Source organism: Danio rerio, chromosome 12, assembly GCF_052040795.2.
Source record: "Danio rerio strain M-AB ecotype USA chromosome 12, GRCz13ab, whole genome shotgun sequence".
Lineage (NCBI taxonomy): Eukaryota > Metazoa > Chordata > Actinopteri > Cypriniformes > Danionidae > Danio > Danio rerio.
In genome coordinates this window covers 3,158,242-3,183,315 of record NC_141032.1, presented here as the reverse complement: position 1 = coordinate 3,183,315, position 25,074 = coordinate 3,158,242, and the positions used below count along the sequence as shown (strand labels likewise).

General features: G+C 35.5%; 2 protein-coding genes and 1 long non-coding RNA gene across 7 annotated transcripts in view; 2 read left to right on the top strand and 1 right to left on the bottom strand.

Moving 5' to 3' along the window:
• The window catches only part of ubtd1b (ubiquitin domain containing 1b), a 40,281-nt gene extending 21,450 nt beyond the window's left edge, over positions 1 to 18,831 (top strand). The window contains exons 3-4 of one of the 3 annotated variants that reach the window (XM_087275367.1): positions 12,608 to 12,835; positions 12,995 to 18,831. In XM_087275367.1, the coding sequence (XP_087131493.1) occupies positions 12,608 to 12,835; positions 12,995 to 13,377 (611 nt within the window). In that variant the 3' untranslated portion in view covers positions 13,378 to 18,831. 3 annotated transcript variants of the gene reach the window in all.
• frmpd2 (FERM and PDZ domain containing 2) overlaps positions 1 to 25,074 on the bottom strand; it is a 451,768-nt gene that overhangs the window by 169,956 nt on the left and 256,738 nt on the right. The gene's annotated exons all lie outside the window — the stretch shown is intronic.
• LOC147841253 (uncharacterized) lies at positions 20,534 to 24,120 on the top strand. Of its 3 annotated transcripts, none has more exons than XR_015503735.1 (2): positions 20,534 to 22,336; positions 23,012 to 23,774. It is a non-coding gene; the product is annotated as an uncharacterized LOC147841253 (long non-coding RNA). The 3 variants fall into 3 exon arrangements; XR_015503736.1 differs by having other exon boundaries at positions 22,168 to 22,935; positions 23,171 to 24,120; XR_015503734.1 differs by lacking the exon at positions 20,534 to 22,336 and adding an exon at positions 22,400 to 22,935 and having other exon boundaries at positions 23,012 to 24,120.

Genomic DNA, 25,074 nt, shown 5'->3' with positions numbered 1-25,074 from the left:
CACATAACAAAAATAAACAATGCTGTGACCGTTCTGATAAGAAAAAAGGAAACTCAAAATGATACTATTGTAATAACAGGGATAATAAAAAAAAAAGTTCCTCATCTTGATAATGTATTGCAATAAATTGTCTGCAGCAAAAATTCAGTTCAGTTTCTCAGTTTTATCAAAAATGTTCGAAAGGAAGTAAAATATAAAATAAACAAATAATGATAATGCCAATAAATGGTCAGCAAAAACTAAACATCGTATGTGCAACACTTAACATCTGTATTGTACCTGATCGTAGCGTTCTTAGAAAACAGCGCGTTTGAGAGTGCACGCAGCCAACTGTGCGTCAGGTATTTTGAGCTACTTCAGTGAGGAGAGGCAGACCGGATAGAACGTAAATATTCCTCAGTTTCAGACACCGATGTAAACGATCTTCGACTCCCGTCTTTGGCTGTAATGGACAGTCTCGCAGGGAAAAGCAAAGCTGGTTTGAGCCCCAAATTGTACAACTCCCCCATCACCTGTCGGTATTTAGAGCGTTGTGCCATCACCTCAGGTGCATAGTCCTCATATATGGCAATTGGGTGGCCTTGAAACATCAGCTTCCCTCTTTTGGTTCTCGCTTCACGGATTATCATTTCCTTTTGCTGATAACGGTGTAACCGAATGATGACCGCGCGTGGCTTTTCACCGGCCGCAGGTTTGTTGACGAGAGCCCTGTGGGCTCGGTCAATCTCCGGTGGAGAAGAAAGAACATCTTTTCCCAGAGTATCAAATAGAAGTTGTGAGAAGAAGGTAGAGGGTCGCGGTCCCTCCATCCCTTCTGGTAGACCGATAATGCGGATGTTATTTCGGCGGCTCCGTGATTCAAGATCGGTGACTTTCGCGAGCAGCTTAGCGTTACTGTCGGACAGGGCGGCGCAGGTCGCTTCCAGCGTTAGCATGCGCTCGTCAACAGCGTTAGCATTAGATTCAAGAGAAGCAATCTTAGAAGAATGTTCTGTTACCGCAACTTGAACGCAGTCGATTTTTGACTCGAGTGAGGATATGGTAGACTTAAATTCGGCTGATAAGGCCTGGCGGTGTTCCTCCAACAGCTTCGCAATCTCCGCCATTTTGAGCTCGCTGGAGACGTTGTCAGCAAAGTCCGTTTTGGTGTCTTTTTTAGTTTGTTTACTCGATTTTGAGGTCATGTTGACACTAAAATGTAAACTACGTCGTTGTGGTCAGGTTTATAGACAATATTATGTACAAAGTGGCTGCAAAATCACAGCAATAGCGGGAGCTACGCGTAGACACGTCTACTCCATCTGCTGTCCGACGTCGTCCTAAAAATGTCATTTTTGTCTTAATATAATGATGTTTTCGCGGCCGGGAAATCACATGTGATGTGAGCTGCTGACCGTGAGCTGTTATCACAGAGAGGGCGCGTGCATGCTCTACTTAATGATAGACCCGCGCGCATCTACTTTAGTGAACAGAACCTGCATATGCTGCGAGTAACAGGTAATACAGTTGGAAATAATATTCAGTTTGTGGCACAGAGTGATCGTTTGGGAGCCGCGTGCGAAGTATGAACAGCGCTTGGCAGTCAGAATGAAACAGAAAGTGTGCACTTCATTTAAATGATCATATCGCATTTTAGAATTATGATTACGACAAGCATTTGATATGTTTTTTCTGTCATAGCGAACACACAGTTGTGCATGAAAATAAATGTTTACAGTGTCAGTATAACTACTCTCGCCTATATATTGTTGAATATAATCTGATAATAGCAAATGTCTGATTTTACCAGTGAATGAAATTGTCTAATTTGACAGATTGCAAGTATATATCTCAAACACAATAATTCAACATCAGAATTATTATAAGCAGAATAGAATTATTTAATGAAACCAGTAGACCTACACATAATATTATTATCGATGTTGTGCCATATGTTTGTTTTTACCATACCTTTATTTTACATCTACCGAATCGTGAGAAAATCGTGATCTTTATTTTAAGCAAAAAAATCGCGTATCTCATTTTTGCTAGAATCGTGCAGCTCTAATACCTATTAATAAGTAATTATCAAAGATTTAAAGGTGCTGTATGTAAGTTTTTTTTTATGACTTTTCTAAAGCATAAGTGAACGTTTGTGTTGTTTATTCTTGTTAATGCTTTTGGTTCTTTTAAACCACTCACTGCCAGTTTAGCCAATTATATTTCAGCACCCTGGATTGCCTTGTTGGAAAACAGTGTATTTCATTCATTCATTCAGTCATGAACGCTCTTAATGCATGCGTCCGTGACCGAAATGTGACCTCCGGTGGACAGTAGCAGACTCCGAAATGTAACTCAAATTCAAAGTTCCACATGATGTGGTTATTAATTAGCAAATAATATGAATATCACAAATGTAAACATTAGTTGAGCAGGTTACATTGTAATCATAGCAAGGGTTTGTCCATATTTTCCAACCTTGCGTTTTGAGGCCTTCTAGTTGTTTTTAAGCATCCTATACTTGTCTTTATGTGTGCATCTGTCTGTTCAATGAAACTGGTAGAAAATCAGGCATCAGTCTTGAGTCTTGTTATGCACACTTGGCTTCTGGGAACATTTCGAGTCCCTCGTCGAGTTCTTCGCATTGTCAGCGGTCTCTTTTATTTGACCACAGAACTGGGTTGTAAACAAAGCTATTAGTCTGCATTTCTCCGCCTGTCACTTTGAAAGGACTTTCTTGGGTGAACCCTATAAAGCCAATTGCATGGTGTTTGATTCATGAGTTTCTGTGGAATCTATATTTATTTATAACAACCTAATCAAAATGAGCTGTTTTGCATGATTTATGAAATGCCTTCTTTCATCTGATTAATAGTTTAGATTTTACTTTGCCTGTAATGAATTATAATAGTGATGCATGAAATGAAAATTCTGGACCATGAGCATAAGTTCAATATTAATGTGGCTGATAGCCAAAAGAGACATTTATAAACTGTAGAAATGATCTGTTTGTTAACAGATGCTTGTAGTTGATGATTCACAGCTGTTTTCATCTTAAATTGAATGTTTGAGCTTATCCTCATTATTCTCATAGAAAGACTATTATTGACATTTAAGCAGTTTAAAATTATTATATTGTCTGGAATGATCATGGATATTAAGGTACAAAACCAGGCAATAAACTAAAAGTACTTTCTGTTATTGTTGATAATTGTGTAAATGTTAATTAGCAGTCCATATCTATGTGATCGATCTCTGCTTTTTCGCTGTTGCCAGTTTGCCCTGTAGCTAGCTCGAGACGCGAGAGGAGTTGACCACGACGATGAGGTTCGAGTCTAGTAAAGTAAGGCCGTACTCACACTAGGTACAGTTGCCTCGAACCAGGCCAAAGCACGCTTGTCCCCCCTCCTGTCTCCTCCGACGGCCCGCGCTCACACCACAAATGGGCCTCGGCACGCTTACGTCATCGCTGCTGCTCTGTTCAGTGAGAAGCGCTCTCTCACTCAGCAGCACTTTCTCTAGTTATATCGTTTCAGTCGTTTATAATGCAGTGACATGCAGTCAAATATTTCGCCAAACAGTCCTTAGGGATGCGGGGGCACGCAGTCAGATATTTCGCCGAACAGATCCGCCACTTTTGGCGCTCATAAACAATCATAAAGCTCTCATGCTGCAGGAATGAGGAGGTCTGCTGAAGGCGCACAGCTGTCATGCTGTGAGGAGTTCTCCTCTTTAATAAACTACGGCAGTTTGCGATCACTGAACAGTATGAATGATTAATAAATCCATATGAAACAGCCCCTTAAAAGTCACGTCTCGCTTTCAGTTTCGGGCTTTGGCGCGTTTTGCACTCACACACAAGCGTACCGCGCCAAAGCCCAAGTGAACCGAGCTCAGGCACACCTCTTCCAACCGGGCCAGGGCTGGCCAAGTGAACCGTGCTTGAGCCTGATTAAGCGCACTCACACTTCTCAAACGATCCGTGAAACGGGCCTGGGCACGGTACGGATGGCATAGTGTGGTTAGGCCCTAAGTGTAAGAATGTGGTAAAATCTGAAAACGTGGTAAAAAAAAAAAAAAATCAAGCACAGCGAGGGCATTTCTTTTTCTGTATTGCCTTTGAAAACACTGTCGGTTGGGTTTAGGGAAGGGGGTGGGTGGGGCGATCGGTCAGTCAGAGAACAGCAGGCACGAATGGCACTCGTGAAAGAAATTAGAGATCTGAAAAAGCGTACACATCGGCGACTGGAGGATTTGTGAAAACAGAAACTGCACACAAAAAAAAGTACCTCCTGGGACATATTTGGTGCTCTCCAGAAATGTATACAGGGGAACATATCAATGAGACTGGGTTGAAAATATTAGTCTTTAGTTGTCAGACTTTAAAGAACTAAGTTGCAATAATTGAATTTTATGCAGTCCTAAAAGTTATTATGGCCATTGCACTGTCAGGTGGAGTGAAGCATTGTGGGAGCCAGCATGCTGTAAATCACGCAGTGTGTCCTGATGATTTCTCATTACACCTATAATCTGGCTGTGCTATAAATAATGTGTTTGGATGAAGGTGACCTTTTGAATGTTTGGCCACACTTTGGCAGTGAATCAGACATGGTAAACCAGCTATTGTCTCACCATCAGCGGGAACTTCCTCTTTTTTTGTAGCAGCTTTATTACTAGAAGGGTTTGATAAGGCCAGTGTCATGATTACCTTTGCTCATATCAAGTGTCTTATTACAAGTAATATTAAATGGGAAGTCGTATGCGGGTTTTCAATAATAATTTTTTTTTAAAAGTATTTACGTCAGCGAAAACATTCTGCAAAGTTGTTATTTAAAATAATCAAGATATTGTCTCTCAAGAGAGATTAGTCATCTCTAAATTGCATTGAGTCCTTATATTTTCTGCAGCTCTACATCATAATCAAAGTAACATATCTGCATAAAGTCCACCCACTGACAAAATATGAACACTCTGAAATGGTTTCCTTTTAGACTGGGAAGACCAATCAAATTAGTCAGCCGACCAATCAGAGCCGAGTTGGTTTGTTAAAGGGAGGAGCTTAAAGACACTAAGCACAGAATTGGTTTAAAGGAATTGCATGAAAATCATTGCAAAATGGTTCTATTATTAGGTTCGTAATTCTTGGAATATTACAGTTTTCTGACCTTGGATGCATTTAAAGAGACCCCATATGACGACACTAAAAGATCACGTGACCTCTTTTATATGCATTTTTGTCTATTTGTTTGTAGTCCTATAAATGTGCAATATATTGATCGATATTTGCCGTTTCCTAATTCTCGGCATTGGCTGATGTGTATCTTTGTTTGGCCAACAAGTCAAACATGTGAGTTTTTTTCTTTTTTTTATATTTGCATAAACGCACACAAGCTCTCATTCTCCATCGTCATCAGTTTTAATATGTTTGTTCAATCATTAACTCTAAAAATAGAAAGGCAAACACTATTGAATTTAACAAATACACTTTTATATCAGTTTAACACGTGTTTGAATATAATATTCACTGCCACACATTTCAGTAATCGGATTTTTAGGTTTGCTGAACTAGAGTTTACAGCTGTCCTTTTCATTATATCCTTTATGTAAACTTACTGTTACTGTACTTACTGCCTGCTGCCTCATCTTTGTATCTTATTTACCTTTGTATTATTTATACTTTTGTATTTTATTTACCTTTGTTTTATTTTTACCTTTGTATTTTATTTACCTTTTGTATTATTTATACTTTTGTATTTTATTTACCTTTGTTTTATTTTTACCTTTGTATTTTATTTACCTTTTGTATTATTTATACTTTTGTATTTTATTTACCTTTGTTTTATTTTTACCTTTGTATTTTATTTACCTTTTGTATTTTTATACCTTTGTATTTTATTTACCTTTATATTATTTATACTTTATTGTTTTATTCTACTTTTGTATTTTATTTACCTTAGTTTTATTTTTACCTTTGTATTTTATTTACTTTTTGTATTTTTATACCTTTGTATTTTATTTACTTTTATATTATTTAAACTTTATTGTTTTATTTACCTTTGTATTATTTATACTTTTGTATTTTATTTACCTTTTGTATTTTTATACCTTTGTATTTTATTTACCTTTTGTATTATTTATACTTTTTAATTTTATTTACCTTTGTATTTTATTTACCTTTGTATTATTTATACTTTTGTATTTTATTTACCTTTGTTTTATTTTTACCTTTGTATTTTATTTACCTTTTGTATTTTTATACCTTTGTATTTTATTTACCTTTTGTATTATTTATACTTTTTAATTTTATTTACCTTTGTATTTTATTTACCTTTGTATTATTTATACTTTTGTATTTTATTTACCTTTGTTTTATTTTTACCTTTGTATTTTATTTACCTTTTGTATTTTTATACCTTTGTATTTTATTTACCTTTTGTATTATTTATACTTTTTAATTTTATTTACCTTTGTATTTTATTTACCTTTGTATTATTTATACTTTTGTATTTTATTTACCTTTGTTTTATTTTTACCTTTGTATTTTATTTACCTTTTGTATTATTTATACTTTGTATTTTATTTACCTTTTGTATTTTTATACCTTTGTATTTTATTTACCTTTGTTTTATTTTTACCTTTGTATTTTATTTACCTTTTGTATTTTTATACTTTGTATTTTATTTACCTTTTGTATTTTTATACCTTTGTATTTTATTTACCTTTTGTATTTTTATACTTTTTGTATTTTATTTACCTTTTGTATTTTTATACCTTTGTATTTTATTTACCTTTGGATTATTTATACTTTTTTATTTTATTTACCTTTGTATTATTTATACTTTTTTATTTTATTTACCTTTTGTATTATTTATACTTAAGTATTTTATTTACCTTTGTTTTATTTTTACCTTTGTATTTTATTTACCTTTTGTATTTTTATACTTTGTATTTTATTTACCTTTTGTATTTTTATACTTTTTGTATTTTATTTACCTTTTGTATTTTTATACCTTTGTATTTTATTTACCTTTTGTATTATTTATACTTAAGTATTTTATTTACCTTTGTTTTATTTTTACCTTTGTATTTTATTTACCTTTTGTATTTTTATACCTTTGTATTGTATTTACCTTTGTATTATTTATACTTTTTTATTTTATTTACCTTTTGTATTATTTATACTTTTTTATTTTATTTACCTTTTGGATTATTTATACTTTTTTTATTTTATTTACCTTTGGATTTTATTTACCTTTTGTATTATTTATACTTTTGTATTTTATTTAACTTTGTATTATTTACACTTTTTAAATTTTATTTACCTTTGTATTTTATTTACCTTTTGTCTTATTTATACTTTGTATTTTATTTACTTTTGTATTTTTATACCTTTGTATTTTATTTACCTTTGTTCATAATGTGGACTAATAGTTTCAGCCCTGATGAGAAAACACGTCTGTTTAGCAATCTTAAACATCAGCCATATCATAATCTGTGTTTTTAGGCACAACAGATGATTGTTGATTCGAAAACAAGTTCTCTGTTTGTCCAGAAGACACCAGGCTCATGGAGGTGATGTGCAGAGCTGGTCTTTTGCCCTCCGGCTGGTGATGGATGAAGGCTGTTGTTTTTTTTTTGCCTTAAGTGATCAGTCATAGGGGAGGAGTGTGTTTGGAGACAAACAGTCATAAACACACAACCTTTGCTCCGTCATGAGGGATGACAGTTCTGCTTTTATTTCCAGACTGAAGCCTCTGTATTGCATATTCGTGTTTTGGATAAATCGGTGGTTAAGTAGTATTAATTAAAGCTGTTGATTTTAAAAAGGTGTATTTAATATATGCAGTTAAAGACTTATTAGCCCTGCTAAACACCGATCCACTCTCACATTCACACACACACACTTGTACACTATGGCCAATTTAATTTATTTAATGCACCTATAGCACATGTGTTTGGACTGTTGGTGAAACCAAAGGAATCCCACGCCAACACGGGGAGAACATGCAAACTCCACGCAGAAATGCCAACTGGTCCAGCAGGGACTCAAACCAGTGACCTTCTTGCTGTCAGGCCACAATGCTAACCACCGAGCCACCCACTTTTGAACTGTAGTAAATGCATTTATTAGCACAGCATATCTGCTCAGGTGACAAAATCTGCTCTTTCGACTTGGATTAATAATGTCATTCTTGATCTTGTTGTGCAAAACTTTCCTCCCGGAGTTTTCCATTACACTATGATCATTTGCGAGCACTAAATGTCAATTCGTGTTTATTACACTATTACTTTTACATTCCGCTCAGTCTCATGTTTTCAGGCGTCAGACAAAAGTACTGACGGAAAATACACATGGAAAGTCTTTGTCGGCCTACATTAGTGAAGTCACACATGCCTTTTCTGTGGAACTACATGTACATTTGATTTAATGTGACCTCAGCGTAATTCATCAGAATTGTATGATTCTGGTGCACTGGTAAAAAAAAAAAACAAGGTCTACTGTTTGATCCTCGCAAATTATCACAGTATTTTTACAGCAGCTGTAGATTAAGCATATGCCACATAGTTTGTTTCTCACACATTAGCAGGGTTTGAGTTATATCTGGGTTTGACCTCCTTAAATGATGCTTGATCCCTCTGATGGACATCAAAACAATATGTGGTGCATTTACCTTTAAATAGTGGAAAATAGGGTGCATGATACTGGAAAAAGATGCAGTGTACAATACTGTTGAGTAGTGTGGTAACCGTGCTTTTTACAAATAAGGCTGCACACTATTGGGAAAAAATGACATTGCGATATTTAATTTTCTACAATATATATTGAGATATCGATCATTTTATACTGATTGTGAGTGCATCTGCATAAAGTATAATAAACCAGAATCCCACTACCAATACTACAGCCAATCACTCTAACAACTTGATGGAAACGCATCTAATTCTAACTAACTTAGCTAACTTGGCTAACTAACTAAACTAACCAACTAAGTTGAATATAATCCTCCCAAACACCACCCCCCAAAATAAATGAAATGAAAAATCTTGACCTAACGAACATTGCACTCACGTGACCAATCAGCTGTCTCTATTATCCTTGCCTTGTTTACTGTTGGTTGCTGGGTTACCAAGCCACTCTAACAACTTGATGGAAACGCATCTATTTCTAACTAACTAACTAAGCTAACTTGGCTAATAAACAAACTAATCAACTAAACCAGGGTTTTTCAAAGTCTAAGACAGTATCCACCGCGTAAGTGGATACCCCTGCGGTGCGCACCTGCCTCGGATCCCACGGAAGGAGCTCTGGATCATAAAAGGAGGAACGAGGGCAGAGGAAGCCGAGAGAGGACCGGCCCGGAAATATTTTACTTTTGCTTTCAGTTTGACGGCAGTCTCCGTGAGGAGCTGCCGTCCGTTTGTTTTGGGAGGCTGCCGTCCGTTTGTTTTGGTTTAGACGGCAGCCTCCGTGAGCAGCTGCCGTCACTGTTATTAATAAATCATTTTGAAACTGCGTCGGTTCTCCGCCTCCTTCTTCCCAGCGGCCAAAGGGCCGTGAACTTCAGAAACCGACCCATTGTATTAGCAGGCATATACCTGTATTGGCGGGCTTGCCAAACAGAAGCGAATTCACAGCTATGGCCTTCTGGGTAAAAGGTTTTCCTATATTTGACGTATTATTTTTTTGCTTTGTTTAATTAAAACGTTTAAATGTAATAAAAAATACATATAATAATTAAACTTAATAATTATATTTTTATTATATTATATTTTTTCCCGCGCCTCCTCTGACATGCTCTGGCGCCCCCCAGGGGAGGCACGCCTCACACTTTGAAAACCCCTGAACTAAACTAACCAACTTAAATATGATTCTTCCAATCAAAGAACGCAGAGAATGGATTTGTGTTCTTGTTTGAGACCGGTCTTGCCAGGTGTCCTCGGAAGAACGTACTCAGGAGACTACGAGGGCAGAGAACGCGTCCTTTGAGAAGTGAGATGCTGCGTTCTTCCTGATGGTCACATGACCTTCACGTGTTTTAAATGGAAATTATTTAAACATTGCAACATTCATACAACGATTTAATGGTCCCCTCCCCTCTTCAAAATATATACTTTGCATAAAAGCATTATAAATATACCCTGCACAATATAAATAAAACAGATTTTAATACGAATTTCAGCAAACAAACACCCTTAATGTGTTTATTCCTTTATTAAGATGTTCATGGTAATGTTTACTTTCACTGTTTAATTTAGGGAAACTCCGGAGGTAAATAAATTATATCTCTGAACTTTAATAATAAATTTAAATAAAATGCTGCGCTTCCCATCTCCAGTCGCAATGACTTCTGGGACTTCCAGAGCGAGTTCGGTGCTCAAGTCTGCATCAGTGCATCCTCGATATCAAGATCACATCCGGGAAGTTTCACGCGTCCTCCGTACTTGCGGTCTTGAGTATTGGAACTGAACTTAGGCAGCTGATGATGATGTTGCACGAGAACACGAGGACGCAAGACCGCTGAAGAACGCATATTGAGAAACAGCCCTTGACATTATGAACATTACTCTCACGTGACCAATCAGATGTTTCTATTATGCTTGCCTTGTTTACTGTTGGTTGCTAGGTTACCAATACTACAGTCAGCCACTCTAACAATTTGATGGAAACACACTTAATTAACTGAACTAAACTAACTAGGCTAAATTGACAAACAAACAACCAAACTAACTAAACTAACCAACTAAGTTGAATCTGATTCTGCCAAACAACCCCCCCCCCCTAAAAAAATAAAATTAAATAAATAAATGAAATTAAAAACCTTGACATATATTAAATGTAATATTAAACCAGAAACATTAAAAGCTGCAGAGACAGGAATAATAAAAGTGTTTTTATCAGTGAGCAAGGCCCAATCATGTACTAAGATCATTTTGAAATTATATAAGAGATTTTGCGAATCAGTATCGGAAAATACACTATATGTCAGAGATAAATGGAAAATGGAGGGAAATCTGAATATCTCAGATGAAGATTGGCGGAATATTTGTTCAACCCAATGGAAATGTACCAGCTCTGCCATGTGGAGAGAATTCTGTTGGAAGAATGTCTTAAGGTTTTTTATCACACCATCACAGAAAATACATAGAGGAAAGGGTACTAGCTGCTGGAGAATGTGTGGGGAAAAATAGCTAATCATTATCATGTTTTTTGGGATTGTCAGAAATTAACCCCATATTGGAAAGAGATTAAAATACATCTGGATGCCATTTTTGAAGTAGAGATTGCCTTTACCTGTGAATCTTTATATTTAGGTAATATAAATTTGGATGGATGGATTAATAAAGACAAGAAACTGCTATTTATTCTTTTGGCAGCTAGTAAAAAGGTAATCACAAAAAAATGGTTAAAATTAGAGTCACCTACAGTTGAAGAATGGATTGATACAGTGCACACTATATATGTCATGGAAAAACTATCGTTTTCATTAAGAACACAGACAGAATACTTTTTTCTAATTTGGAGTAAATGGACTGAGTATATTTCACCAATATGCCCGAATTTTTCTTGAATTGTAACCTAAATGTAACATTGTATAAATAAGTATCTTTTCTTCTTTAAAGGAAAACTTTTAAAGGACTTGTAGCTCCCCATGTTTTACTGTTCATAGTTATTCTTGTTGTTAAAGAGAAGAAAATACAAAGCACATACAAGATATGTAAGTCTCTTTCTGTATGAGAGAATATGTAAGATATATATGTATTTTCTTCTGAAAACTCAAAATAAAAAAAAAATAAAAAAAAAAAACCTTGACATAACAACCATTACACTCATGTGACCAATCAGCTGTCTCTATGCTTGCCTTGTTTACTGTTGGTTGCTAGGTTACCAATGCTACAGTCAGCCACTCTAACAATTTGATGGAAACACACTTAATTGTAACTAACTGAACTAAACTAACTAGGCTAAATTGACTAACAAACAACCAAACTAACTAAACTAACCAACTAAGTTGAATCTGGTTCTCCCAAACAACCCCCCCCCCCCCCCAAAAAAAAAAAAAATAAATAAATAAATAAATAAAAGAAATGAAAAACCTTGACATAACAAACATTACACTCATTTGACCAATCAGCTGTCTCTGCTTGCCTTGTTTACTGTTAGTTGCTAGGTTACCAATGCTACAGTCAGCCACTCTAACAATTTGATGGAAACACACTTAATTGTAACTAACTGAACTAAACTAACTAGGCTAAATTGACTAACAAACAACCAAACTAACTAAACTAACCAACTAAGTTGAATCTGATTCTCCCAAACAACCCCCCCCCCCAAAAAAATAAATAAATAAATAAATGAAATGAAAAACCTTGACATAACAAACATTACACTGATTTGACCAATCAGCTGTCTCTGCTTGCCTTGTTTACTGTTGGTTGCTAGGTTACCAATACTGCAGTCAGCCACTCTAACAACTTGATGGAAATGTGCTTAATTCACATTTGGGATTTCATTTATTAATTTGTTTTAGTGAACTTGAAAAGATTTGCTTCACATTACGATGGAACCCCAATGTTTATTTCACACACTGCATATTATTGGTAATTTACATCTCCTCTGCATCTGCAGGTCGTAATGAGCCGCTGAAGAAAGACAAGCCCAAGTGGAAGAGCGATTATCCCATGACGGAGGGGCAGCTCCGCAGTAAGAGGGATGAGTTCTGGGATACGGCGCCGGCGTTTGAGGGCCGCAAGGAGATCTGGGACGCCCTTAAAGCCGCTGCTGTGGCTCTGGAGTGTAGTGATCATGAACTGGCTCAGGCTATAGTGGACGGAGCCAACATCACATTACCACATGGTGAGAGCCGCTGCCTTGCCTTATCACTTTGATTGGTTGCTTTTATAGAAGTTTAGAAGAATGTTTGAGCTGCACTTTTACTCGAGTAACTTTTACTTGAGTATAGATTTTGGATGCTCTACCCACCTCTGTGTCTGTTTGTGTTTTCGACCACTTTAGGATCCCTAACAGAGTGTTATGATGAACTGGGCAACCGCTACCAGCTCCCGGTTTACTGCCTGGCTCCACCGGTCAACCTGATATCTGAAAGAAGCGAAGAAGACCTGACAGACAATCCCGAACCGCAGACGACCCAGAAGAAAGAGTTTCAGCTGAAGGTTCGACTCTCCACGGGTAAAGACCTGCGTCTGAACGCCAGCATGAGCGACACCATCGGCCTGCTGAAAAAACAACTACAAGCTCAGGAGGACATTGATATCGGCCACCAGCGCTGGTTCTTCTCTGGAAAGCTTCTCACGGACAAAACCCGCCTGCAGGACACCAAGATCCAGAAGGATTTCGTCATTCAGGTCATCGTGAACCAACCCGCACCAAACCACTGAGACAGAACTGCAATGAAAAATAAAGGACCAAAACACACACACACACACACAAACCCAAATCAAGCAACTCAATCCTGCTGTTTTAAAGGGAATTCTGGGTATTAATACTTGTGACTTAGTTTATAAGGATGGTTCATCTAAAAATGATAGTTCGGTCTTCATTTACTCGGCCTTTACTTGTTTCAGACCTTTGTGAGTATCTTATAAAGTACATTAAAGAAGATATTTTGAAAAATGTTTTAAACCTGTAACCATTGATTGGATTTTATAGTGTTTGTTTTTCTTATTATGGATGTCAATGGTTACAGGTTTTTCAGCTTTCTTTAAAATATCATCTTTAGTGTTGAATTAAACCGAGTGCAGAAATCTGTGTTTAATAAAAAGTGTAAAGGATTAAGTTATTATTATTATTTTAAATCGGTTTATACAAATTTGGGGCAATAGGGGGCGCCATTGTTTTCGATGACACCACGGTTGCACCACTACTTGCTGCTGGTATAATGCTGTGTTCACACCAATTGTGGCATGTGCGAATAAATCACGCTTAAATGAATGTATTTTGAGTTTACTCGCTTCAAGCTGTGGTCACGCTGGACTTTTCTCCCTATAGACTTCCATTCATATACACGCGAATGCGTCAAGACGGGAAACGCAGGGTCATGCATCAAGTTCGAAATCGCATCACTTGACTGCGTAGGACCAATCGAGGCTCAAACATGACCTCTCTGGACAGAAATTTAAAACCTAGAGCAATCCCTCGCTTTTTTTAATGTCTAACCATGTTTAATCCCGCCCATTTTCGCAGCGCCGCACCACAGAATTTCGCATTATCAAACTGTAGTGTGACTGCAGCTTCATTTGCTCGTGAAATTCGCTACACAATAGATGTGGATTCACGTTATGGACGTGGCTTTTGTCTGACTGATGACTCTAGTTTCATTGCTAACATGGATTTTATTGAAAGAGTAGCTGTGCTTTATGTGCTTTAGGAAGGCTGTAAAACAGCGTAGATTTGTTTGGCGCCATGTCTGAGTCCACTAGATCCTTTCAGGGCTGCAGAAGCGATACCTGGATCATGGAAGCTTTCAGCAGTGCTTCTGATTGAGCCGAGCCCAGGTTGATGAACTGTTGTCTGGTGTCGGCAAGAAGATTTCCCCCTCGAGAAATCGCGTCATTCGCTCCACCTCATAAATAAAGATCGAAATCTTTGATGATAATTGGAGCAAATGGCGCCTAATATGAGCTAAAACAGAAAATAAGTCATTTTTACAAGTTTCAACGACTATTTTCATGGTTTAAATACATTTTTTTGTCAACATGACAATATTTCTATAACAATCTGTATAATAATAACTATTTAAATAATAAATTAAATATTTAGATGATGACTTTTTAGAAAATGTATTGATGAAGATGTATAAATGAATGTTTTGATAAAAATATTTAGAAATTATTATTTATATAATGAAGATCGAAAATAATGGCGCCCCCTATAGTCCACAATTAATGCACTTTTTTTAAAAACGTAAATCGGCAGCACTGTGGCGCAGTGGGTAGCGCTCTCGCCTCACAGCAAGAAGGTCGCTGGTTCGAGCCTCGGCTGGGTCAGTTGGCATTCCTATGAGGAGTTCTCCCCGTGTTCGTGTGGGTCCGGTTTCCCTCACATGCGCTATAAGTGAAATGAGTAAGCCATAGTGTATGTTTGTGAATGAGAGGGTATGGGTGTTTCCCCAGTAATGGGTTGCAGCTGGAAGGGCATCCGCATGCTGGAATAGTTGGCGGTTCATTTCGCTGTGGCAACCCCAGATTAATTAAGGGACTAAGCTGAAAAGAAAACTAATCACTGAATAAACAACGTAAATCATTCATTGGTAGATCTTTTAGTAAAGACGCATCATTTATGCGCTATTATTAAGCCTTACAAGTCTTAATACCCAGGTTTTGTACTGCATACATCAAGTCCTCGAACATCTGGAGCAACCAACAAACCACAGATCACATCAGTGCCAACGTGAATTGTGGTCTTGAAGCACACACTGGTTTTAAGTCCCTCGACTATGCATTTCCTGCAAAGTCCAAAACGCGAGAAATCTCCAACTTGAGCTTCATTTTGCACACTTTTGAGTATCTTAGAATAGCCGTGCCTTGAACGAAGAGTAGATGGTTCTTCAATCCTGTTTGTATTTCGCTTACGAGGCATGTTAAACCGATCACATGCTCTTTTTTTGTTTTTGTATTTTAAGACTGATGTCTACGAGCACAAACCAGTACTATGCAATCTTCAAATCATTGGAAATCACGCTGATAATACTCATTCGACATGAGTCGCTGATCTACATTTCCGACATGTTTTCTGAAAAGGCTCACTGTGAACATGGGAGTGCACAAAAGACACATTAATCTGCCAGCGATTTCCATTAGCATCCGTGGGCCTGTAGATTACAGATATAAAGAAACCGTATAAAGGAAGTATCGCAGACGCTGTCACTTTAAAGGCGGTCTGACTTCCTCTGTTTTAATAGTGCTGTTATGCTGTAAGTGCTCAGGCTGCAATCAAGAGAATATTGATCATATTCTGGGAGATTATATTCTGTATATGTTTTTTTTTTTCATTTGTTTTCTTAAGTATCTTCTTAATTTTTTATGATATAAGTGGCGTTATAGATGCAGTTAAAGTCAAAATGATTAACCCTCCTGTTAAAAATGTTTCCCAAGTGCTGTTAAAAACGGAGTTTTTCAACGTATTTCTAAATATAAAAGCTTTAATCGCTAATTTCTAATAACTAATTTCTTTTGACTTTGCCATAATAACAGTATGTAATGATATTTTGGCTTGGTTTTCAGCTTAAAGTGGGCCTATTATGCAAAAATCACTTTTATAATGGGTTTAAACGCAGTTATGTGGCAACAGTGTGTGAATATAATCAGCTTCTAATAAAAAAAAATTTAATTAAATATGGTTTATAATCGCACATGATTAAAAACAGCCTGTAGAAACACTTTGATTGACATTCTCCCTTTGTATGCATCATCAGAGGGGGAAAGCCCCGCCCACTAGTGCCCATCTCTCCCTCATTAGCATAAACAGCCCTGAGTGAGAAGCAGCAGGCTGCCATTAGAGTTTTGAATCTGCCCCTATACTGACACGTAGGTATCTGTAGCTCCGCCCTTTTCTGAAAAGAGCAAATCTCATTTAAATTTAAAGCAACAGTCACCAAACTGGCACAATTTGAATGAAAGCCTAAAAGGGTCAGTTCAAAGTGTTATAAACACTATTTGTGTGGTATTCATTTTACATCTTGTAAAAACGTGCATAATAGGCCCCCTTTAAATTTCTTAACAAGGTTAATGCAGGTTAACTAGGCAGGTCATTGGATAACAGTGGCTTTTATTCCAGCCAAGCTCAAAGGAATTGTGCAAGCATCACTTTTGTAAGGGGTTTAAACACAGCCGTGTGGTGACTGTGTGTGAATATAGCCAGCCTATAATGGTAAAAAAATAATTAATTCTATTTATCATAAGCACACTATTAAAAACAGCCTGGCGAAACACTTTGAATGACATTCTCTCTTCATATGTGTCATTAGAGGGGGAAAGCCCCGCCCATTATTGATGCATATTGATAGATCTGTCCCTCATTAGCATAAACAGCCCTGAGTGAGAAGCAGCAGGCTGCCATTAGAGTTTTGAATCTGCCCTTAAACTGATACGTAGGTATCTGTAGCTCCGCCCTTTTCTGAAAAGAGCAAATCTCATTTAAATTTAAAGCAACAGTCACCAAACTGGCACAATTTGAATGAAAGCCTAAAAGGGTCAGTTCAAAGTGTTATAAACACTATTTGTGTGGTATTCATTTTACATCTTGTAAAAACGTGCATAATAGGCCCCCTTTAAATTTCTTAACAAGGTTAATGCAGGTTAACTAGGCAGGTCATTGGATAACAGTGGCTTTTATTCCAGCCAAGCTCAAAGGAATTGTGCAAGCATCACTTTTGTAAGGGGTTTAAACACAGCCGTGTGGTGACTGTGTGTGAATATAGCCAGCCTATAATGGTAAAAAAATAATTAATTCTATTTATCATAAGCACACTATTAAAAACAGCCTGGCGAAACACTTTGAATGACATTCTCTCTTCATATGTGTCATTAGAGGGGGAAAGCCCCGCCCATTATTGATGCATATTGATAGATCTGTCCCTCATTAGCATAAACAGCCCTGAGTGAGAAGCAGCAGGCTGCCATTAGAGTTTTGAATCTGCCCTTAAACTGATACGTAGGTATCTGTAGCTCCGCCCTTTTCTGAAAAGGGCAAATCTCATTTAAATTTAAAGCAACAGTCACCAAACTGGCACAATTTGAATCAAAGCCTAAAAGGGTCAGTTCAAAGAGTTATAACACTATTTGTGTGGTATTTTGAGCTGAAACTTCACACACAAATATGCATGATAGGCCCCCTTTTAAAGTCTTAACAAGGTTAATGCAGGTTAACTAGGCAGGTCATTGGATTACAGTGGCTTTTATTCCCAAAAAAAAGAGACTATCAAGAAGAAAAATTAGTAAAGGCAAATACTCAGACAATTTCCTTGCTCTGTTAAACATCATTTGGGAAATATTTTTCAAAAGAATACACAATTTCATAATTGGGGCTGATCATTTTCCCCTTAACTGTATATTAGGAGCGTCACTTTAAGAATGCATTGCAACATTTGGTCTGCATCTGTAACAGGTTATGTGTATTAGGAGAGGTTTCTTTTCACTTTCTCATGATTATTTCACCATGTGACTCTCTGCACACCCCACACCGCTTGGAAACAGCTCATTACCTCAACGGCAACTGTTCCTCATTAGTTGGAGTCTCTGAAGCATTGGCGGGTGCAATATACAGTTGAAGTCAGAATTATTAGCCCACCTGTTTATTTTTTTTCCCAATTTCTGTTTAACTGAGAGCAGATTTTTTCAGCACATTTCTGAACATAATAGTTTTAATAACTCATCTCTAATAACTGATTTATTTTATCTGTCATGATGACAGCAAATAATATTAGACTAGATATTCTTCAAGACACTTCTATACAGCTTAAAGTGACATTTAAAGGCTTAACTAGATTAATTAGGTTAACTAGGCAGGTTAGGGTAATTAGGCAGGTTATTGTATAACGATGGTTTGTTCTGTAATCTTTTTGTCCCTAAAATGGTGTTTAAAAAATTAATAACTGCTTTTATTCTAGCTGAAATCAAACAAATAAGACTTTCTCCAGAAGAAAAAATATTATCAGACATACTGTGAAAATTTCCTTGCTCTGTTAAACATCATTTGGGAAATATAAAAAATCAAAATCAAAGGGGAGGCTAATAATTCTGACTTTATACAACTGGATATACGTCTCTTTTCTATCGCTATTCTGGGTTGCTCTCCTTCTGTGCTTTTAGAAACAATATATACTCGATGATGTAGATTTGGCCTTTGTTAATTTATTTGTGGAAAATAATCCTGCAAATATTTAACTCCCACTCCAGATTTGAGATGCAAAATTTAAGATAAAAATGTACAAATCTTCAATGTTGAACAGTCAGCTACCGTATAACTTACAAACCCTCGTTCCAAATCTGTTGGCACATTTAAAAAATAATAATAATAATAATAATAGTAATAATTGCCCATAAAATGAAAATCATTTATGTCCAAATTATAAAAATTATCAAAATCAAGGCAACTTGTAAATTATGAGGTCAAAAATGAGATAATAATTAGTAATTATGAGATGCAAGGGTGCTCATGAGATACATTAAGATTAACTTGGTAATTATTAGATGCTTATAATTAAGATCAATCTGGAATTATGAGATATATAAAGTACAATTATAAACACAATGAATTTAATTGATTAAATAAGAATTTTAATTGAATTAAATATGAAGTTTATGAAGTATTTATGAATTATTCAATTATTAATTTTCCTTTGGCTTAGTCCCTTTATTCATCAGGGGTTGTCACAGTGTAATGAACTGCCAACTTATCCAACATATGTTTTACACAGTGGATGTCCTTCCAGCTGCAACCCAGCTCAGGAAATCACCCATTCACACTCATACACTATGACTAATTTAGTTCATCAAATCCTCTATAGCGCTTGTGTTTAGACTGTGGGGAATACCGGAGCACCATGAGGAAACCCACACTAATATGGAGAGAACATGCAAACTCCACACAGAAATGCCAACTGTCCCAGCCGTGACTGAACCAGCAACCTTCTTGGTGTGAGGCAACAGTGCTAACCACTGAGCCACCGTGTCGCCCCAAGTTGTAAATCATGCCATCAAAAATGTACGTTACTATTGTAATTATAAAGCTATGAATAAGAGAGACAGAATTTATGAGACAGGCTGTAACTATGAGATAATCTGGTGCTTAAGAGATAAATTAAGATTAATTTGGTAATTGTGAGACGCTTGTATTTAAGAATAATCTACAATTATGAGATATTAAGTAAAATGAAATTTCCAGTTTTTAATTAAAGTATAACGTTGTTATTATGAGATAAGGTTGGATATTGAGAACTGTAATTAGTACCTATACATTTCTAAAAATAAAGATACTTGTATTTGACATTAACAATAGTAATTAAGTCTAATAAAAATTATAACAAAAACAATTTGACAGGGCAGATTTTTCTGAAATGCTAAAATAAAAACTCGGATGTTGTAATTATGAGACAACAAGTAAAACATTGCAGAAAAAGTCAGCAGTTATGAGATAAAATTGAAGTGGTTTATTTTGTAAGTTGTTGTAATTATGAGAAAATGTGATAATTCTGACATAAAAAGGGAAATAATACATTTGAGATGAGTCTGGCCAAAAATGTCTTTCATAATTTCGCATAATCTCATAATTATGACTTATCTCATAATTCTGATCTCTTAATAATTAATGTTTTTAAACATATGTCTTTTTTTTTTTTTGCTAAATTAAGTTAGTTTGCTAATAAGTTAGATCATGATGGCGGATAAACTGACACAATTTGCATTTTCAAATAAGCAATCCTTGAAAATTCCCAAGCAGACATCCAATAAAGTGTGAAATGCATGTAGAAGCTGCGTCAGTTATGAACAAAAACCTTTGCTCATCGATTCGTACACAGAGTAGCTGTCTGAATGTATCTGCGTCATGATTTACTTGCTTTGATAAGACAGAAACTGTACACAGGAATGTGATTACTCCTCAAATCCCGCATATTATGCAAGTTTTCGTCCAGGTTGTCAGTGGTTTGACCTCGAAAAACAGGTCTGAAGGAGATCCATTCCTGCTAAAATTATTCAGCACAATCTGAAACCCTGATGCTTTGACAACAGCCCAAATACATGCGCTGCTACTGATAAAGTCAATTTGTTTATGGATATTTAAGCAACTGTGTTTTGGTTGAACAGAAACATTTCAACCCAAATAGACATTCATAAGAGAATCAAGAGGGTGGCGATCCACAAGCTTGTATATTTTAGTGTATATCTAAACACAGAAATACGTAATACGTTTGTGAAACTGCAAAACCGTACTTAAACATACATGTAACTGACATTTCTAGGGTAAAACAAACACTAGGGGGCGCTATAAAGCAAATTACTTTTGTTTGTTTTTACATTAATGATATTTGCAGGGACGTGTCCAGTAATAAAGTATTATTTTTGCGCAGTTTTTTGCGAAACACCATATATATTTATATATAATAATATTAATTATAATTTATATATATATATATATATATATATATATGTATGACAAGCCCTTCTGATGTATATATACACGGATGGGTTTCTGAAACGTACAACAAAATATGGCCTAAGTAACGTATTTCAGATTCTCAAAAATGTAAACAGCGCCCTCTAATGGATTTTTTATCTAAAATATACAAAAAATTTACCAAAAATAACGTATTTCAGATTCACAAAAAATTAACAGCACCATCTAGTGGAATTTTTATCTGAAATTTACAAATAATATACCAAAACTTACGTATGTTAGATTGACAAAAATGAAGAGAGCATCCTCATGTGGATCTGTCATCTGAAATGTGCAGCAAAAGGCACCAAAAGTAACGTATTTCAGATTGGCAAAAATGTTTACAGCACCCTTTAGTAGATGGTTTTAAATCTGAAATGTACAAACAATGTACCAAAAGTTACGACTTCCAGATTTACAAATATAAAGAGAGTGCTCTCTAGTGGATTTGTCATCTGGTACTTAAACAAAATGTACCATAAGTAACGCATTTCAGATTCACAAAAATATACAGAGCACCACCTAGTGTTTTTTTAGATTACTTAGTGCATTTTATGTTTGATTGACATTTTAGATTTGTCATCTGAAATGTGCAACAAAACGTATCCTAAGTAATGCATTTCAGATTCACAAAAATGTAAAGTGCCTTCTTGTGAATTTGTCATCTGAAACATGCAACAAAATGTACTAAAAGTAACATATTACCGAATTGCAAAAATGCACACAGCACCCTCTAGTGGAATTTTTATCTGAAATGTACAAATACTTACGTTTGTTAGCTTGACAAAAATTGAAGAGAGCTTCCTCAAGTAGATTTGTCATCTGAAATGTGCAAGAAAAGGCACCAAAAGTAACGTATTTCAGATTCGCAAAAATGTTTAGTAGTAGGTTTTTTTTTTTTTTGAAACGTACAAACAATGTACCAAAAGTTACGACTTCCAGATTCACAAATATAAAGAGAGTGCTCTCTAGTGGATTTGTCATCTGGTATGTAAACAAAATGTACCATAAGTAACGCATTTCAGATTCACAAAAATATACAGAGCACCACCTAGTGTTTTTTTTTAGATTACTTAGTGCATTTTATGTTTGATTGACATTTCAGATTTGTCATCTGAAATGTGCAACAAAACGTATCCTAAGTACTGCATTTCAGATTCACAAAAATAAAAAGGGCGCCCTCTAGTGGGTTTGTCATCTGAAACACAACTAAATGTACTGCATTTCAGATTCACAAAAATGTAAAGTGCCTTCTTGTGAATTTGTCATCTGAAACATGCAACAAAATGTACTAAAAGTAACATATTACCGAATTGCAAAAATGCACACAGCACCCTCTAGTGGAATTTTTATCTGAAATGTACAAATACTTACGTTTGTTAGCCTGGCAAAAATGAAGAGAGCATCCTTAAGTGGATTTGTCATCTGAAATGTGCAAGAAAAGGCACCAAAAGTAACGTATTTCAGATTCGCAAAAATGTTTAGTAGTAGGTTTTTTTTGATCTGAAATGTACAAATAATGTACCAAAAGTTACGACTTTCAGATTCACAAATATAAAGAGAGTGCTCTCTAGTGGATTTGTCATCTGGTACTTAAACAAAATGTACCATAAGTAACGCATTTCAGATTCACAAAAATATACAGAGCACCACCTAGTGTTTTTTTTTTTTTAGATTACCTAGTGCATTTTATGTTTGATTGACATTTGTCATCTGAATTGTGCAACAAAACGTATCCTAAGTACTGCATTTCAGATTAACAAAAATAAAAAGGGCGCCCTCTAGTGGATTTGTTATCTGAAACATGCAACAAAACGTACTGTATTTCAGATTCACAAAAATAAAAAGGGCGCCCTCTAGTGGATTTGTCATCTGAAACATGCAACAAAACGTACCCTGAATAACGCATTTTAAATTTGCAAAGATGAAGAGAGCGCCCTCTAGTGGATTTGTCATCTGAAACGTGCAACAAAACGTACTGCATTTCAGATTCACAAAAATAAAAAGGGCGCCCTCTAGTGGATTTATCATCTGAAACATGCAACAAAACGTACCCTGAGTAATGCATTTTAAATTTGCAAAGTTGAAGAGAGCGCCCTCTAGTGGATTTGTCATCTGAAACGTGAAATGAGATGTATGCGGAGCAACATATTTTACATTTCGCAAAATGCTGATCATCACAATGTTTTAAGACCGAAATGAGGAACTTTTGCTGTTATTATTTCTGCAGTCATTTTGTTTCTCAATCAAATCAAAAGGTTTGAGACTGTAATTCTGCATTCTTACTGTTTCAGTTCAGGTGTTTTTCTTGATATACTGTTTGTTATCTTTGTTTGAATGTAAGTGTTGTATGTAAAATATGGATTCAGTTTCGTCTCAAGACTTGAAGTTTCCGGATTCGACTGAGGAAGCTGCTATAGAAGCCATACATGCGGATTGTTTTCAGCTGTCTGTGTTTGGACACTTTCAAGAGACTTTTCTTTAGACGATTAGCTTTTCAAATCACAGACTGTATATGGAAGGCCATTTCCTTCACTTGAATCTTGAAACATGTTATGAGATGTCATTTTAAATTTGAGATTAAAAAGTCTGAACTGATATAAAAAAAAAAAATGAGACAAGACATCATGGCTGAGATTGAATTTGTGTATTGTAATTGTCAGTTGGGCAGCGTGGTGGCTCAGTGGTTAGCACTGTCACCTCACAGCAAGAAGGTTGCTGCGTCGAATCCCAGCTGGACCAGTTGGCATTTCTGTGTGGAGTTTGCATGTTCTCCCCGAGTTGGCGTGGGTTTCCTCTAGGTGTTCCGGTTACTCCCATAGAGAATTGATTAACTAAATTGACCATAGTGTATGAGTGTGTATGTAGTACTGTTTCCCAGTACTGGGTTGCAGCTGGAAGAGCATCGGCTCTGAATGAATAATTGAATGATTATCGCATCCACAATAAAAGCTTGTATTTACATGATGCATATTTGTGTACATGCTGTATCTTAAATACAGGCTGAAATCTTAGAATCGAAATTTTAGGCCTAAATTAATCTAAAGTCTCAAATTTCCTGAAATGTTATGTTGCAGGACTTAAATCTTTTTTTAAACAGGTCTTAATTTTTCTGTTCATGTATTGCTACCCAATCTGGCCACAGCGCATACAATCACCAACAATTCATCTCAATAAAACTTTAAACTTTTTATTTAAAAGGGAATTTTTAACTTTATTTATCAAAATGGTTTAATTATTGTCCTTACAATAACACTTGTTTAAAAGTTCTCCATGTATTTACTGCTGAGGACACCGACCTGAACAGATTATTGTGCATAGATTTAGTGTAATACAGCTTTTCAAAACTTTTGAAACATTTGTTCATTTAAAAAAAAAAACCCACTATTTAAAATAATTTGCTAAGAAATATCTAAAATATTCACATTTTTATTATAAAATTATTATTGTATTATTAAATGTGTTAAATTGTGTGTGTATATATATATATATATATATATATATATATATATATATATATATATATATATATATATGTGTGTGTGTGTGTATATATATATATATATATATATATATATATATATATATATATATATATATATACATTTTTATATCTGTTTAGCCCATAATGATTCTAAAATTTTATCATAATGATCTTAAAAATTTTTTTTTAAAGTCTTACATTTAACTTGGTAAAATGACTGTAAAAGGGTGAAACCTGCAGGAACCCTGATATAAGTACTGTATATATAAATATAAACAAATAGTTAATACAATATAGTCATGCATATAATTGTATACACAAACAATACACTGTGTGCACAAATATAATGTCACAGCAGTGAAAAACACAGTATCAGCTGTATCACAGCAGTGTAAAGCTGTCTGCAATAGTGTCTGATCATTGAGGACTGTGTTGGGTA